We start from the raw sequence: 19,461 nt of genomic DNA on the forward strand, positions 1-19,461 counted from the left end.
CTGGCTATTATAAATAAGGCTGCTATGAACATAGTGATGCCCAAGAGAGATATAGCTGGGTCCTTAGGTAGTGCAGTGCTCAATTTTCTGAACCTCCAGACTGATATCCAGAATGGTTGTACCAGTCTGCAATCCCACCAACAATGGAGGAGTGTTCCTCTTTCTCCACATCCTTACCAGCATCTGCTGTTGCCGGAGTTTTTGATCTTAGCCATTCTGACTGGTGTGAGGTGGAATCTCAGGGTTGTTTTGATTTGCATTTCCCTGATGACTAAGGATGTTGAACATTTTTTAAGGTACTTCTCAGCCATTCAGTAATCCTCAGCTGTGAATTCTTCATTTAGCTCTACCCCATTTTTAGTGGTGTTATTTGGCTCTCTGGAGTCTAGCTTCTTGAGTTCTTTGTATATTTTGTATATTAGCCCTCTATCAGATGTAGATTGGTAAAGATCTTTTCCCAATCTGTTGGTTGGCATTTTGTTCTAACAACAGTGTCTTTTATCTTACAGAAGCTTTGTAGCATTATGAGATCCCATTTGTCAATTCTTGATCTTAAGAGCATAGGCCATTGGTGTTCTGTTCAGGAAATTTTCTATGGTGTCCATGTGTTCAAGATTCTTCCCTACTTTTTCTTCTATTAGTTTGAGTGTATCTGGTTTGATGTGGAGGTCCTTGATCCACTTGGACTTAAGCTTTGTACAGGGTGATAAGCATGGATCGATCTGCATTCTTCTACATGTTGACCTCCAGTTGAACCAGCACCATTTGCTGAAAATGCTATCTTTTTTCCATTGGATAGTTTTGGCTCCTTTATCAAAGATCAAGTGACCATAGGTGTGTGGGTTCATTTCTGGGTCTTCAATACTATTTCACTGGTCTATCTGCCTTCTTTTTACCAATACCATATATATATTTATCACTATTGCTCTGTAATACTGCCAAGCCTACTTTTTACAGGTGGAGAATTATTTCTTCTAGACTTAATAAAGTACATAAAAGTTGCAATCAATAGTTGTGTCTTTTAATTTTAGTAATAATGATTTCCTCCCAAACTTTATTATGCCATGAAATATATTTTATCTCTTTAAAATAAATATTGCTTAGTGTATACAACTTAAATAATTTTGTGATTATAATTAGGCATACAAAGTAGATTTAATAATGTATTGTATTTTTTGATGACATTGAGGTTAAAGTAATTCCATTCATTTTAATATTATAATGATGTTTACTGAAATAAATCATCTTTACTGATATCAGGCACTTCTTTAAGTCAGTGATATTTTTTATTTACATTTTATAGACAGAAAGTGATATGTTAAATATCTTGTACATCATTATACACTTATTAAGGCTGTAATTTTTTCTACAGACAGGGCAAATCACAGTTACATTGCATAGTACTGATTCACTATTATCATTTTCTTATACTTACTACTTTGAGTATATGTTTAAATTAATGGTCGTCTCCATTAACTGTAATCATTTAGGCAATGTAAAACATAGAAGCTGATCCACTTCCAGAAGCTTTTGTTGAGTTAGCACAGGTGTGGCCTTCTCTGCCCCATTTTAGAAACTCAGGTAGCAGTGTAGAGCCTGACTTGTAAGCTATTACTCTAAACAGAGGTTTTCAACCTTCTGTGATTGAATGTTGTTACAGGGGTCGCATATCAGCTACCCTGCGTAACAGATATTTACATTACAAGTTATAATCATAGCAAAATTGCAGCTATAAATTTACAACAAAATAATTTTATGGTTGGGTGACCACAACATGAGGGACTGCATAAAGGGTCACAGCATTAGGAAGGTTGCGAACCACTGATGTAAATGTCTTCTGCTCACGGACATAGGAATGCCGACGACAAATGCTGCACTCCACACACTTCGTCTGCAGAGTGATCCCAGTGACTGTGTTCAAGTCCATGAGGTTCTTTTCCTAAGCATGGTCATCTGACTCAACCATCTTCCTATCTGCCTGTGTCCTTTCATATATCACGTGTCATTTGTTTAATGCAGATATGACCTTTGTCTTGTACAACTGACCTCTGTGGGAAGTGCGGACGCACCAGCAGATGAGCAGCTGACTATGAGTTCAGAGCAGAACATGCACGAGTTAGGCAATGAAGTCACATCTCAGGACCTTGTATTACCAGGAAGAAAATCCAGCAATTGTCAGGTCCTCCGTCCTTGTCCAGATGAAGTTCTATCTGCAACGTGCAGGTGCGTGTTGGTTTCAGTGTTTCATCGAAAAAGTAAGAATTGAAATAGCACTCTTCCCTTAATACGTTTTCTCTCTTCTTCATTTTGGAGTCTAATAAATTTAATGTGTTAGTGACTTAAAAACAATTTCAGCATGAAGGGGAGAGGGGTATGGGAGAAGAACTCTGAGAGGGCGAACTAGGAGACGGAGAAACAGTTGGGATGTAAAGAAATTAAATAATTAATTAATAAAAAAATTTCTGTTCTCTGTAAGGGCTTCAATTACTTTCATGATGTTGATATAATGTATCTAGATAGCTGAGAGAAAGCACAAAATGAGTTTAAAGAAAGTAATGAAATTTTATTTTTTTTTTATTTTATTTTTTTTTAAACTTGAGTATTTCTTATTTACATTTCGAGTGTTATTCCCTTTCCCGGTTTACGGGCCAACATCTCCCTAACCCCTCCCCCTCCCCTTCTCCATGGGTGTTCCCCTCCCCATCCTCCCCCCATTGCCGCCCTCCCCCTAACAATCTAGTTCACTGGGGGTTCAGTCTTAGCAGGACCCAGGGCTTCCCCTTCCTCTGGTGCTCTTACTAGGATATTCATTGCTACCTATGAGGTCAGAGTCCAGGGTCAGTCCATGTATAGTCTTTAGGTAGTGGCTTAGTCCCTGGAAGCTCTGGTTGCTTGGCATTGTTGTACATATGGGGTCTCGAGCCCCTTCAAGCTCTTCCAGTTCTTTCTCTGATTCCTTCAATAGGGGACCTATTCTCAGTTCAGTGGTTTGCTGCTGGCATTCGCCTCTGTATTTGCTGTATTCTGGCTGTATCTCTCAGGAGAGATCTACATCCGGCTCCTGTCAGTCTGCACTTCTTTGCTTCATCCATCTTGTCTAATTGGGTGGCTGTATATGTATGGGCCACATGTGGGGCAGGCTCTGAATGGGTGTTCCTTCTGTGTCTGTTTTAATCTTTGCCTCTCTATTCCCTGCCAAGTGTATTCTTGTTCCCCTTTTAAAGAAGGAGTGAAGCATTCACATTTTGATCATCCGTCTTGAGTTTCACTATGACTTTATTATATAAGGATACTTGTGTGAAACTGATATAAATGATATGTTATTCACCAAAGCTCAAATCTGGTCAAAGGTGTTTATTTTTTCATCGCCATGTTCTTGGTTTTGGGTAATTTGAATACTTTTAGAGTGATCCTGTACTCTGTCTACCTTTTTTTTTATTCTACATTCTGTGGCTTTAAGTCATACTCTGTAAAGAAATTTGAGTCTATGATACCTGTGTTTATTATGAATGAGATTATGCTGCTTTGTTTATTAATTATGTGCTGTAAAGGTAACACTAGATTTTTAAAATGACAACATAATTCTGATTTTTGTGTTTCCTCACATACTATTTTAAAGTTTTGTAGGGTTGCTTTTCTCTTCAAAATTGTTCAGATACATTCACTGCTATCAATACACAGTAAAATCAGTAACTGTATTGGTGTTCTTCTCTCTTAGTGTCAGATTCTTACCAAAGTACAATTGGTAGTATATGTTTGGTATAGAGGATGGTGGGAGAATGGATAAACATTTTTATAATCATACAAGAAACATAAATGGTAGAGCTCATGTTGTGTTCCTTCCATGAGCTCTGTGGTATAATTCAGTATGAGAGCATGAGAGCCCTATACTCGCTGCCTGTCCCAAGGGCTCAGTGCCAAAGACCGGCTTAAGTAACACACCCATCAGTGCTTACATACTTAACACTTCGACACCAGAAACAACCCATCTTTTTCTCATTTCTTCTCTATACTACCTGCTTACAGGTCGATGTTGTTGTCAGCTGTCTTGTGGAATGTATTTACTATTAACTCCTTGGGGAATAGATATTAATTTTAATGTCTTTCAGTTAATAATGAAAATATGAAGATGATACTGTTTTCATAAAATTGGGAAAATTGTTGTTTCCATTTTCAGAAAAGCAAAAAATACATGTTTTTCCCAAACAGAACTATAAATCAAAACATTTATAGCTTTTATAGCCTCTAATCTGATCTCTTGTTAGGTATACTGAACCAGATCTAGTCAGACTGAACCAGAGTCTCTTTGAGATCACAAACTCAGTTTTTTTCATTGGTAAATTGATATGTCTGTAAGTTGATATATTTATTGTTTTGTAGCCATTGTACTTAACTACACAAAAGTTTAAACTTTAGTTATTTTATTTATTGTTAATAAGAAATGTGTGTCCTATATGGAATCATATATTAATTATTTAAAAGCTCTTTTTATTTACAGTGTGGAATGTGGAAAGAATTATGAATCTGTGATTTATCATCAAGTTATCTCTGACTTAAATAAAGAGACATCAGTAGCATATCTTCAAAAAGAATTGGAAATTCTCAGAGCAAACAATAAAAAGGTATAGAAATGTAGAAGTCTAATTGCTATAAATGATGTCTTAACTGTTGACAGTTCTAGTTTTCTCTGTTGTTCAGTATTACTCATTTTTATTTTGTGTTTCAGTGGTGGCTTTACTTTGCTTTGTCATCCAGGTATGATCAGCTAAGTGGTAGGCTGTGAAAGTAAGCTATTTGGGTTTCTATAATACCACCGTTTTCCATAAAGCTTTGCTGGCAATGTATGTTATTAACACTGTCCATATTTCACTTGGCCCCACTGGTATGGAATGAGGGCTACATTCTCAGCCAATTCATGCTATTCTGTTAGTTTTTCTTAATTTTAGTATCTATGTGTGCTTTCATGTCAGTAATATAAGTAACCAGGCATCAAAATTGCAAATGGTATTTTATGCCTTGTATCCTATTATAGGATTACATGTATGCAGCTGAATGCACGTGTAATGTTTTGTTTCCTCTGGCTCTTCCTCAAATTCCTCTGGTCTGTAAATAACTTTATTAAATAATATTCACTCTGTATGTGTTCTTTTTAAATTTCTATACAGTTTTCTGATTTTACTAATTTTATTGTTTGACCTAATCAAACTGAAGCCTGAATGTTGTTTCTGAAGGAAAATAAGATGAATGACAACAATGCAGAGAAGAATGGAAAAAACAAAAAAATATTCTATTCGACATGAGATATTTTCTATGTTTTGATTTAGCAATTATTACATGCCGTATTTGAATCAGGTGACAGTGCTCACATTCAAATGGAATGTGATGACATAGTAGTCACCTTCAGATTTATATTAGATGTTAAGATTATTATCTTAATTGATTTTGTTTCAAAATATTGAAATTACTATGAGAAGCATAATCCTACTGCGCATTATTTTAGGATCAGTAGAGTCCTTCAAATCCTTTGCTTTAAAACGAAGGAATGAATGAAATGTCTTCTGTAGGAAGTACTTTTAGCAATACTGTTGTTCCTGTTTTATGTCTGTATCACATATACATATACATGTGGACTCTTATTTTCCATTTCCTATGATTTCAGGTTGTGATTACTTAGAGAGTGTATTGCAGCCTTAATTTTGCCCTCTGGAATCAGTGTACTGAAGCAGTTAGAATCTATTTAAGTATTTAAGAACAATACAATTCTACTTTACAATTAATTATATATAGAAGGCATTTATTAGATAAGAACATTTTTTCTAATGTGTTTTAGCTTCAAGAAAAATTGGCTAAAGAAGATAAAGAAAAGAGAAAATTAAAGCTTCAGTTGGACCTCCACGAAAAAGCAGCAGAGGCTGCCATTGCGGAAAGGACTGCAGGTAGTGGATGAGTGTTCGCATTAAGCTCGAAGGTGATTGTGTGATGTGTACTGGTGGATACCAGCTCATTGCCTTGTTTGCCAAAGGAGGAGAAGCTTTTTTCCCTTTTGGCTGCTTAGAAAATAGGTGGCTTTAACATCCTGGTACTGGTATTAGTGAGGGCTTTACCTGTATTCACACTGATTTGGGCATTAAATGCATTGTTAACACCATGTCAATCCAATCACAAAAAGGTTGTTTGTTTTGTTGGAAGGGCCTGAACAAACAAGGGGAAATCATGATTACCAGTGTCTCTGCCTTTCAACCAGCAGTTCAAATACCACTTACTGTTTTAGTTCTCAGAGAGGAAGTACTTCTCCTTTGTGTTAAGGTAGTCCTATATTCATCACCAGTGGAAACCTATATTTGATTAACTGTTTCATGCAGTTACTAAGTTAATATCTGAAGATGCAGATTATGGCAAAGGTAATGTTTCCCTGACATTAAAGAGAAGGGTTGCAGCAGTCTTGTGTATAACTGCTTTACATTTTGGAAATTTCCTTACTCAGACACAGGTCTTTGCAAGGAGAAAATTTTAAAACATATTTGTATGTTAGGGCCATGGTCGATCACTGGATTCTGAACTCTGGAATTTCCATCTATGTAGTCCATTGTAACCTTTTTCTTTCCCTGTACTTTTTTTCTGTTAAGAGAAATAAGAATTTGTAAAGTGATACATAAGTATATAGGACTATTTTAGAGATTATGTAATGAACTATATTTCATGAAATCATTCAGTGACCAAATTCAGGTCATATTATTTTATATACTTTACTTGGTTACATATATAAAAGAATTGGGGGATTTTAGATCAAGGAGGTAATTAATGCAGTTTATCTTTAAATTATGTGGACAGTAATTATAAGTAAATACCATTGTGATAATGTAATTAAGATGACCACAAATAAATAATCTAATTGGATACTGGATGGAAACTTTTCTATTAGTGATAAATAATGATAAACTTTTTATTTCTTTGTGATAGGGAACCTAAGAATACATTTTATAGAAAATTGATAATATATTAAAGGTGAATAATAACAAGTAGAAGTTTTAAACAATTGGGAAGTTTCCTGACTTTAAAAAGATCACATATATATGTATATACATATATAATTGCAAAGCCAGTCCTGTAATAAATAGATTTGGTTTTTAAATATTTTGTATATATTGAATATATTTGGGGCTATCATGACAGTAATAGTTTAATATAACTAAGTAGTCTATTTCTTTTAGAGACTCATTGAGCAATACTATTTACGATTTAACTTTTGAATAATACAGTTCACCATGTAGTTTAAGTATTTATTTATTATTACATATTTAAGAATTCATGATGGAACAAGTTGAATAACACATGCAAAAATGGAAGGAATTTAATTGTTCTTACTAGTCATATATTTTTCATTCAGAACAGAATGTTGTTTTACATGTGAGAAGTTTTAAATGTCTTACTTTCACGTAACTGATGAAAATAACAGGGTCATATAGTTTCTCTGACACATAGCAGAGGAGTAAAGAGATAAAAAGGAAACAGGGAGAATATTTCACTGATTTGAAACTCTAAAAACTTTTGTCCCTGGTGCATTCTTGAAATTTTTATTATTTCTAAATGGATATAAAATTTGATAAACTCATACTCTATCTAGTATTATGAAGTGTATTCCAAAGCAAAACACTAGAAAATAAAAGTGGTTATATCAACACATTAATAGAAAGAGAAGCTGTGGGCCTCTGTTTACCTGCCAATGATGCTTCATCTCTAGTAACAGAAGAACCAAGAGTCCACGTAAGTGTAAATGTTTATTACTGTACTTCACATATCTTATTAAACATATGAATTTGGTGATGTATAAGATGAATATATGTGTATCTCTTTTAATGTTTATAAACAAAATATTAATGTTTGCAAAATAGATTCCACATAAAGTAAATAATGGATGAACACCAAAGTAAATGTTTGAAACAGTAAATATGATGCAAAAATATTTGTAGGTTTTTTGTTTTTTTTTTATTAACTTGAGTATTTCTTATATACATTTCGAGTGTTATTCCCTTTCCCGGCTCATGGATTGGCAGGATTAATATAGTAAAAATGGCCATTTTACCAAAAGTGATCTACAGATTCAATGCAATCCCCATCAAAATATTTGTAGGTTTAAAATTTGTTAATATGTGACAAATTTCCTCTTCTAGTAGACATTTATTGGAGTAGATTAAATATAAAAATAAATAAGAATGTTTTTATTGTGTTAGTTCTGATTATAAGAATAAAAATCTAATGAGGAAATTGTTTAAAAAGTTATGATATATTCATACTGTGAGATGTGATTCAATAACTAAGAATTTTCTCAGCAATATTTGATGTATGCAATCTTTCCGATCTCTAAATTAAGTGAAAGAAGTAGTAAAAAATACCATTTATAACATGATTTTGTTAAAAGAATCAATATTTATACACATATGTTAAATGAAAGATACACTCTGTTGGTCTTTCAATGAAGCTGAGTGGGATCCCCAGGACCCTTGTAAATATCAGATGTGGAGTCATGTGACTTCAACACGAGGGCTGGGGAGCCAAGGCTAGGAAACCCCTGCAACTTGCTGGCCTACTGGTCCTGTGAGTCATAAGCTTCTGGTTTAGTGAGTGCCTCTGTTTTGTTTTTGTTTTTGTTTTAATTGGAGTTTTAAATTTATTTATTTATATTTCAAATGTTATCCTCTTTCCCAATTTCCCATCCATAAACCTATCTCATACCTCTTCCCCGTTCTTCTGTGAGGGTGTTTCCCCACCGAAGCACCCACCCCTTCCCGCCTCCCCGCCTGACATTTTCCTACACTGGGGGTCCAGCCTTGGCAGGACTAAGGGCTTCTCCTCCCATTGGTGCTCAACAAGGCCATCCTCTGCTATATATGCAGCTGGAGCCATGGGTTTGTCCATGTGTAGTCTTTGGATGTGATTTATTCCCTGGGAGTTCTGGTTGGTTGGTATTGTTGTTCTTAGGGAGTTGCAAACCCCTTCAGCTCCTTCAATCCTTTCTTTAACTCCTCCAATGGGGACCCCATTCATAGTTCAGTGGTTGTCTGTGAGCATTCGCTTCTGTATTTGTCACAATCTCTCTGAGCCTCTCAGTAGACAGCTATATAAGACTCCTGTCAGCATGCACTTCTTGGATTCATAGATATTATTTGGTTTTGATGGCTGTATATATATGTGCCGAATCCCTAAGTGGAGCAGTCTCTGCTCCAAACTTTGTCTCCATATCTCCTCCCATGAATATTTTTGTTCCCCCTTCTTTTTTTTTTTTCAGGTACAGTAATTTTTTTTTTTTATTAACTTGAGTATTTCTTATTTACATTTCGAGTGTTATTCCCTTTCCCGGTTTACGGGCCAACATCCCCCTCCCCCCTCCCCTTCCTTATGGGTGTTCCCCTCCCAACCCTCCCCCCATTGCCGCCCTCCCCCCATAGTCTAGTTCACTGGGGGTTCAGTCTTAGCAGGACCCAGGGCTTCCCCTTCCACTGGTGCTCTTACTAGGATATTCATTGCTATCTATGAGGTCAGAGTCCAGGGTCAGTCCATGTATAGTCTTTAGGTAGTGGCTTAGTCCCTGGAAGCTCTGGTTGCTTGGCATTGTTATACATATGGGGTCTCGAGCCCCTTCAAGCTTTCCAGTTCTTTCTCTGATTCCTTCAACGGGGGTCCTATTCTCAGTTCAGTGGTTTGCTGCTGGCATTCACCTCTGTATTTGCTGTATTCTGGCCGTGTCTCTCAGGAGAGATCTACATCCGGCTCCTGTCGGCCTGCACTTTTTGCTTCATTCATCTTGTCTAATTGGGTAGCTGCATATGTATGGGCCACATGTGGGGCAGGCTCTGAATGGGTGTTCCTTCTGTGTCTGTTTTAATCTTTGCCTCTCTATTCCCTGCCAAGGGTATTCTTGTTCCCCTTTTAAAGAAGGAGTGAAGCGTTCACATTTTGATCATCCGTCTTGAGTTTCATTTGTTCTAGGCATCTAGGGTAATTCAAGCATTTGGGCTAATAGCCACTTATCAATGAGCACATACCATGTGTGTTTTTCTGTGATTGGGTAACCTCACTCAGGATGATATTTTCCAGTTCAGACCATTTGCCTATGAATTTCATAAAGTCATTGTTTTTGATAGCTGAGTAATATTCCATTGTGTAGATGTACCACATTTTCTGTATCCATTCCTCTGTTGAAGGGCATCTGGGTTCTTTCCAGCTTCTGGCTATTATAAATAAGGCTGCTATGTTTGTTCCCCCTTCTAAGATGGACTAAAGCATCACATTTTAGGGGTGGTACACTGAAAATTATGTTGGAAAAGAAATTGGGTTTAAGAAAAATTCTATCGACAGATATATATTTCATAGCATTTTACTACATTGTAAATTCAAAATAAGAGAAGTGAAATAGCAAATGCTTGGTTTGTGTAACCACGTCAACCATGTAGGTTGTTATTTAGCTTCCTTTGTTTCTCTCTAGATTTTTACATGATGTCAGTATTATCATTCTGTATGCTCATGAGCTTTTGAAGCTCAGTGGTATTGGCCACCACAAGACTTCTCAGTGCTTTACCCTTTACTTGCTCCTCCTTTTCAGGAATAAGTGTCGTTGTTATCATTGTCCCTGGTATTTTTCTGGATCTTAAAATGCTCTTTAAGCACAGTGTAAAGTTCATTAGAAATCAAAGAATTGAAATTGAGGCTTCACTATGAACTAGGTACTGACTGCACATCACCGATAAAAGGAAAAATTTGAAAGGTGAAGTGTTCCTCCTTCTTGCTACCACCTTTCAGTTACAGCCCAGGGTTACCTGTATAGGTGTGGTTCAGTGTCCAGACTGGGCCCATACTTTTCCCAACATTTCTCACATGTATGATTACAGTCTCACTCAGGACTGGTTGAAATCTGTTATAGGTGGCTTTTATTTTCAAACTAATTCTTATGAAGTGTCTAACTCATAGAGGGTCTCAATAAATGTCACCATATTGTTTTCTGAAGCTCTTCATCAATTGGACACCATTAAAACGCTCAACAGATTTGCAGTCATGTAATTCTTGCTTAACCGAATAACAGATAACTGTTCTGTGTTTATACCTAGTTTGTGTTACAGAATTTATTTGTATTTATTTTAAATAGTATTTTTATTTAATTTGACTGCCATAACTTTTTCTTTCCCCCAATTTTCCTTTTTTAAAAAAATATTTAGTATCCTTTTCTCTTGATTATTGTATAGTCATTGTTTCTAGCTTTTTAGTTCACATTGTTGCTGCCCAGCACTAAGAATATTATCTTATAAGGAAAACTAATTTTTACAATTTAATTACAGTCAATTTTTAAAATTAATTGATGACTTTTTGTAGGTCGAGCTATACATTCTAACCTTCCCCATTTTATAGTTCTGTGGTGGAAAGCTAGAACATCTCTGAAGATTTGATACTGTATATCTCCTACTTGTAAAATGCAGACAAGTATAGATTTTTTGCTTGCTTTTTTTAATTCTTAAATATATATTAAGATATTTTGTTATCTTTATTATTTTTTAAAAAACAAATTTCATGTTGAATGCTGCCGACAATAGACTGGCAGGCTATTCAACCAGAAACTAAGACATAGCCTGTCTTTGCAGCTCCCTGCTACCCACACAACCACTCCTGTCCACCTTCTTTATCGAGAAACTTGACATACGAGAAAGTTTGTTAATGTCTTTTAGAAATGTGCTTTGGTCATATACACCTGTAATCTTAGCGTGTGGGAGGATTCCAGTTAAGACCTAGCTGGATCTATATAAACTTGGAGTTCAGAGCAAGCCTGAGCTGTATAAACACCTGCTGTTGAGAAATTAACCCCTACAAGACAAGAAAGAACTGTACATTAACATGGTTTTATTCCACTTTAGAGAAAACAGCATTCCTCCCCATGTGTTTAATTTAAGGAGTGTTTGTTGTGTCTATTTAGGACCCATTTATTTTGACTCATTTAAATTCCACACATGTGTAACATTATTTTAAAACATTAGTGATGGCCTGCAGATATTAAGTGTATTTTAAAGAAAAATAGCTGAAACATCAAATATTTACACTTTTAAATGATTTCTTTTCAACTAAAAACAGTGCCTAAATGCTAAACATTTAAAGGTTCTCTTAATGTAGTTGAATTTGACAGAAGACATTCTGTGCCCTGATTGCATCCACTCATTTTGTTTCTTATGTTAGTGATGTGGTTTTTACTTTTAAAAACATGCTGTTTATTTGAATCTTTTCTCTATTCTAAAATCTCTGTGGCATGGCCTTGTACTTACAGTTTCTTTGTATTATTATTAGTAGTACAGTAGTGAAAATTTTATGTAATGGTATTTTCGTGGTATTTTATAATGTCTAAAACATTGATATTTCCTCAAAAGCCTTTTTTTTTATTTCTTAAAAGCTCACACTAGAGCCTCTGCTTTATGTGTTAGTTATTTTCTTTCTTGAATGTCATCCATTAAAGATTAGCTGTGGAAGGTTGAAGCATGGAGAGATTATGAATGACAGAACCGCTCCTGTAGAATAATAATCAGTTTTTGGTATTTAATGCTGTTTGACTTTTGCAGACACATTTCTTATTAACCTTTGGTACAAAGAGAAATCCAGGTTCCTGATATCTCATGGAGAAGATGAATTCGAGATCCTCTTCCAATTAAACTGAAATAAAGACAATATTGGATTTTAGCCAAAAGAACTCCTTAGTTTTTAAGTCTCATGTTTATAAGTCTATCATCTGTCTGTCTGTCTGTCTGTTATCTAAGTGTATTTTAGCATATAATTTAATGGTAATATGTCTTAAGTAACTTGCTTGTGTCGACAATGCAATTGCTTACAGTGTCTTTTCTCTTTAAATACACATTCTTTTCTGAGCTCCCCCATTTAAAATATTTTATATATAAAGATAGTTCTTTTTTATAGTAGAGAATGTAAATTTTCTTTTCTGAAGAGCAAAGAAGTTTCATTGTGCTTGTTAAGAGGATGAAAACAGTCCCAGTTTTTCTATTCAGAGACAATATAAATGCTTAAACTATAGACTATATATCCACACATATGACGACTCCTGACTTGCTAATGTGGAAAAATAAACACTGTACCACAGAAAATCCTGGCATTTTTCTTCAAAACTCACATAAAGGTGAAAATAGAAAAGCAACTCCACAAAAGTTTTTTTTTTAATACCTTTACACATCATATAACTCTATCATCTCTCTGTCTATCTGTCTGTCTACCTATGAATCTATCTTCTATCATCCATCATTCTTCATTTCTATCTCTCCTTTCTGCCTTTTGATCTATCTGTACCTATTATCTACCATACTATATTTTAACATAGTTTAATGGTTATCTATCTTGCATAGCTTACTTGTATTGACAATGTAGTCATGGTGCCTTTTCTCTCTAAATACACATTCTTTTTTCTTTAAGTACATATGTGATATACACAGACCTGTGAGTTTAGAATTAAAGATTTGTTTATGAATACCAAATTTTTACAAGCTATTTTCTACTGAATGTTTTGATTTGAGGATCTCATTGTCTTCAGTGACATTATTGTGAGAAATTCTACTGATTTCCTCTCTGTCTTTAATTCAGCCTGCAATACTTAAATAGCCACCAAACAGATGTTATGTTTTTTGGAGAAATATCTATTCTTCAAATTATGTTTCTCAGAGAATCATGATCCAGTGTTTAAACTAGAATTTTTTGACTTGTCTCCTTGATTCATTTCAGTAAAATAGAATGTATGTATATATAAATATATAACCATTTGCAAACTGAATCCATAGAAAGTATTTGGTGTCTAATTTGTTTAAGACTGTAGAGATCTTAGTTTCTCCAGACTACTTGTGTAGCTTTGTGTGTGTGTGGTAAGAGGCTGACATGGGGGACATTACTCACTGTTCTACTGTACATTTGAGACAGTCTCTTACTGAACTCAGAGCTCACATTGGCTGTACTGGCTGTCCTAGCCAGTGATCCCGTGTTCCATCTTGCCTACCTCGGCCCTGGGCTGCATAAAAAGTTTCCTTGACAGTTTTTTTTTTAAAAAAAGATTTATTTATTTTATATATGTAAATACACTGTACACTGTCTTCAGACACACCAGAAGAGGGCATCGGATCCCATTACAGATGGTTGTGAGCCACTGTGTGCTTGCTGGGAATTGAACTCAGGACTTCTGAAGAGTAGTCGGTGCTCTTAACCCCTGAGCCATCTCTTCAGCCCTCCTTGACTGGTTTTTAAGTGGGTGCTGGGGACTCAATTCTTCATGCTTACATAGCATCCTGCCTCCCAAGTACTGGGAATGTAGGTGTGTACCATGACTCCTGGTCAGACTTACACTGATTTTGGTCTTGGTGCCATCCAAGTAAAATAAGAAATGGCCATCCCTTCATATTAAATATGCAAAATTAGGAATATGAAGGGAAAGAATAAAAGACAAAGCTTGAAGTTACAGGTTGGCCACAGTAAAATCTTTTTACCTCCCTAGGATGCATTTTTAAAGAACAAGCAAAAATGTAGTTTGACTTTGACAAATACTGATACTTGTATAAGATATACCTACCTACATGAGGGGCAGGGAGGTAGACAGGGTCTCATGTAGTCCAGGCTGGCCTTGAACTCAGTAGAGGATAACCTTGAACTTCTGATTTACCTCCCACGTGCTAGGATTGAAAGTATTTAGCACTAAATGTAGGTATACACTCTACCAACTGAGCTGTGCGTACGTGCATGTGTGTGTGATGTGTGGTGTGTGTCATGTGTGTGTGTGTGTGTGTGTGTGTGTGTGTGTGTGTGTGTGGTCATACATTGTCTTTTTCCTACTGTGTATTTAAAATGGTTTGAAAACTGTAGAATATGAGTTTGTCAATAGACTTGGGTTCCGCTAAGAAAATATGTACTCTGCCTTGACTCAATAAACTCATACTTAGTATGGTTCAGCTTCTTCATATTTACCCTTGCCCATATTAGAAAACAATTAGCTTACTAAACAAATTTGAGTATTTGGTAGTGGTGGGGTGGGGGTGATCCTCTCTGATTCTTTCTCATTTGAGTAAGAATTATAGGGTATTTGATAACCATGTTTAAAAATGGAGATATCCAAATATTATTGTAAACACCCAATGATTTGTTTTACCTACAATATAAGTATTTTACTTCGTTGGCTTACATAGTAGCTAATAATATTTGTAAATGTAATTTAACTGCTGTGAACCTTTACTGAACAAATATTGAAATTTATTCAAGTCAAAGAAAGAATCTCTAATGACTTTTGTTAAAGCTTCTATTTAATAGTTAAGGAGAAAAGTTTGTATGACATACGAGATGCAATTAACAGTAGATTTTACATTTAATAAAAAGAAAGAAGCATGCGTATTTGCTTTATTCATTCCATCATAATTTGCATTAGAGCTGTGGGTGTTTAATGAGCAAATTCCAACTAAAATGCTATATTGATTTTCTAGTGAACTTTGTAATAGTCATCTACCTTGGAAAAGCTCACTGTTTACAATTAAGTTTTCTTTACTAAAAATATTTGAGAGTTGCATATTGATTCTTTGAAAGTATAGCACTCTAGAAAGAACTGTGTGATTTATAAACTCCCAGAATCACTTATAACCTAAAAGCTATTATGAAACCACTATTCAGTAATATCTTAATTTTGAATTCATTTCTTATCAATTATATTAGCAGATTTAATTTTTTAAAAGTCTATTGTATTACTGTTTTTTTCTCCATTAATTTCTGTACATCTCTCAGAGGCCAGAAGTGGGCATCAGATCCAGATCTCTGAACCTGGAGTTACAGGTCATCCTGAACACCTGTTGTGGATGCTGGGAACCAAACCTTGGTCCACTGAAAGAACAGAAAATGCTCTTTACTTCGGAACTATTTCTCTAGTTTCATAGTTAGAGTTTGAATGCAACATGTATGCATGTGTTCAAAACATTTTAAATCTAACATTCAAATATCTTCATATCAATCTTTAATTACATATATAGATATTTACATTTTAACTAATTTTATAAAATTAAACCTACTGTCATTAATCATGTAGGACCAAATAGGCATTTTTAGCTTTAATCATGGAGATGAATAGATGTTCTTATTTCTTTTATCAGGTACCATCTTATGTAAAGTGAAATGCAGCATGCAATACTTGAGCTAGTTGTATTCTTGGCTTATAGAGAGGATCATGAGTTCAAGTCTATCTTGAGCTTAATAGAAATAGCTTGTCTAGACCAGGTACCAGGTACCAGGTACCAAAGTTAAATCAGGATCAGATAAACCATCTAAACAGTCCCCTCACTGCCTGGTCAGGTGGGCACTCCTGAGGCTGCAGAGCGGAGGAGACCACCAACACTGCCCACCCCTGCCCACATCCCTGGCCTAAGAGGCAACTGTATAAAGCCTCTGGGTTCCTGTAGAGGAGGGCCCAGGAGCGGCAGGACCCCTGCGCCTGAGACACCGCCGGAACCTGAAGGAAACAGACCGGATAAACAGTTCTCTGCACACAAATCCCATGGGAGGGAGAGCTGAACCTTCAGAGAGGCGGGCGCGCCTGGGAGGCCAGAAGAGACTGCACTCTGTGCACGTCCAGACGCCAGAGGAAAACACCAAGCGCCATCTGGAACCCTGGTGCACGGAGGCTCCCGGAAAGAGCGGCGCAGATCTTCCCGGTTGCTGCCGCCGTGGAGAGGACTTAGGCAGTACCCCACGAGCAAACTTGAGCCTTGGAACCACAGGTAGGACCAACTTTTCCCCTGCAAGAAACCTGCCTGGTGAACTGAAGACACAGGCCCACAGGAACAGCTGAAGACCTGTAGAGAGGAAAAACTACACGCCCGAAAGCAGAACACTCTGTCCCCATAACTGGCTGAAAGAAAACAGGAAAATAGGTCTACAGCACTCCTGACACAGAGGCTTATAGGACAGTCTAGCCACTGTCAGAAATAGCAGAACAAAGTAACACTAGAGATAATCTGATGTCGAGAGGCAAGCGCAGGAACCCAAGCAACAGAAACCAAGACTACATGGCATCATCGGAGCCCAGTTCTCCCACCAAAATAAACATGGGATATCCAAACACACCAGAAAAGCAAGAGCTAGTTTCAAAATCATATTTGATCATGATGCTGGAGGACTTCAAGAAAGACGTGGAGAACTCCCTTAGAGAACAAGTAGAAGCCTATAGAGAGGAATCGCAAAAATCCCTGAACGAATTCCAGGAAATCAGAAATAAACAAGTAGAAACCCATAGAGAGGAGACACAAAAATCCCTGAAAGAATTCCAGGAAAACACAATCAAACAGTTGAAGGAAATAAAAATGGAAATAGAAGCAATCAAGAAAGAACACATGGAAACAACCCTGGACATAGAAAATCAAAAGAAAAGACAAGGAGCTGTAGATACAAGCTTCACCAACAGAATACAAGAGATGGAAGAGAGAATCTCGGGAGCAGAAGATTCCATAGAAATCATTGACTCAACTGTCAAAGATAATGTAAAGCAGAAAAAGCTAATGGTCCAAAACATACAGGAAATGCAGGACTCAATGAGAAGATCAAACCTAAGGATAATAGGTATAGAAGAGAGTGAAGACTCCCAGCTCAAAGGACCAGTAAATATCTTCAACAAAATCATAGAAGAAAACTTCCCTAACCTAAAAAAAGAGATACCCATAGGCATACAAGAAGCCTACAGAACTCCAAATAGATTGGACCAGAAAAGAAACACCTCCCGTCACATAATAGTCAAAAACCAAACGCACAAAATAAAGAAAGAATATTAAAAGCAGTAAGGGAAAAAGGTCAAGTAACATATGAAGGCAGACCTATCAGAATCACACCAGACTTCTCGCCAGAAACTATGAAGGCCAGAAGATCCTGGACAGATGTCATACAGACCCTAAGAGAACATAAATGCCAGCCCAGGTTACTGTATCCTGCAAAACTCAATTAACATAGATGGAGAAAACAAGATATTCCATGACAAAACCAAATTTACACAATATCTTTCTACAAATCCAGCACTACAAAGGATAATAAAGGGTAAAGCCCAACATAAGGAGGCAAGCTATACCCTAGAAGAAGCAAGAAACTAATCGTCTTGGCAACAAAACAAAGAGAAGAAAAGCACACAAACATAACCTCACATCCAAATATGAATATAACAGGAAGCAATAATCACTATTCCTTAATATCTCTCAACATCAATGGCCTCAACTCCCCAATAAAAAGACATAGATTAACAAACTGGATACGCAATGAGGACCCTGCATTCTGCTGCCTACAGGAAACACACCTCAGAGACAAAGACAGACACTACCTCAGAGTGAAAGGCTGGAAAACAACTTTCCAAGCAAATGGTCAGAAGAAGCAAGCTGGAGTAGCCATTCTAATATCAAATAAAATCAATTTTCAATTAAAAGTCATCAAAAAAAAGATAAGGAAGGACACTTCCTATTCATCAAAGGAAAAATCCACCAAGATGAACTCTCAATCCTCATCTTCGGTTGGTTTATATACAAGTGTGCAATTTCTAGGCTTGAAAGTAAAATGATGCTATCTGGTGCTGGATAGAGGAGCCTTATTTTTTATTATGGCAGCTTGCTATTTTTGTAACATGGTGATTTGGTTGAACACAATAAAGTACAGTAGTAACTGAAAAAAAAAAGGGGGGTTGGGGATTTGGCTCAGTGGTAGAGTGCTTACCCAGAAAGCGCAAGGTCCTGGGTTCGATCCCCAGCCCCCCCCCCCCCGGAAAAAAAAACAGTCCCATAACTCCTAAAAAAATAGAAGCAGTTATTAAAAGTCTCCCAACCAAAAAAGCCCAGGACCAGATGGATTTAGTGCAGAATTCTATCAGACCTTCGTAGAAAACCTAATAACAATACTGTCCAAACTATTCCACAAGATAGAAACAGAGTATTACCCAATTCCTTCTATGAAACCACAATTAAGCTTATACCTAAACCACATAAAGACCCAACAAAGAAAGAGAACTTCAGACCCTAATGAGTATTGATGCCAAAATACTCAATATGATTCTCGTCACACTTTATATAAGCAGTAGGAAGTCTGTTGGTATTTAAAATGTAACTAGTACCTTTATATTGTATATATTAGTATTTAGATATTGTATATATATATCAAACATATGTTCTAATTTGTAATTTTGCCTATATTTTATATCCTGTCTAGCTTACATATTTTAAGTAGTATATAATGTAAAAAATAACATAGTATTTTGTATGAACTGTCACCATGGTATTTTGCCTGGAATGAACTTTGTATATATTTTTTGCCTCTATTTTTTATTTTGCTGCCACTGTAAAATATTGAAAAAGAGATATTTTGAATTGTTTTTATATATAAATTGTCAAAATTCACATTTAAAAATTTTAGCTTTGCTTATTTTATGTGTAAAAG

At 36.0% G+C, this 19,461-nt stretch overlaps 1 protein-coding gene across 4 annotated transcripts in view; it reads left to right on the forward strand.

Moving 5' to 3' along the window:
* Mipol1 (mirror-image polydactyly 1) overlaps positions 1 to 19,461 on the forward strand; it is a 335,084-nt gene that overhangs the window by 86,202 nt on the left and 229,421 nt on the right. For 2 of the 4 annotated variants that reach the window (NM_001399384.2, XM_008764677.3), the window contains exons 2-4: positions 2,020 to 2,223; positions 4,499 to 4,622; positions 5,831 to 5,936. In NM_001399384.2, the coding sequence (NP_001386313.1) occupies positions 2,090 to 2,223; positions 4,499 to 4,622; positions 5,831 to 5,936 (364 nt within the window). In that variant the 5' untranslated portion in view covers positions 2,020 to 2,089. Of the gene's footprint in view, positions 1 to 2,019; positions 2,224 to 4,495; positions 4,623 to 4,726; positions 4,756 to 5,830; positions 5,969 to 19,461 lie in introns of those variants that run through there. The other 2 variants (XM_039113186.2, XM_039113190.2) reach the window with 2 other exon arrangements.

This window comes from Rattus norvegicus, chromosome 6 (assembly GCF_036323735.1).
Source record: "Rattus norvegicus strain BN/NHsdMcwi chromosome 6, GRCr8, whole genome shotgun sequence".
NCBI lineage: Eukaryota > Metazoa > Chordata > Mammalia > Rodentia > Muridae > Rattus > Rattus norvegicus.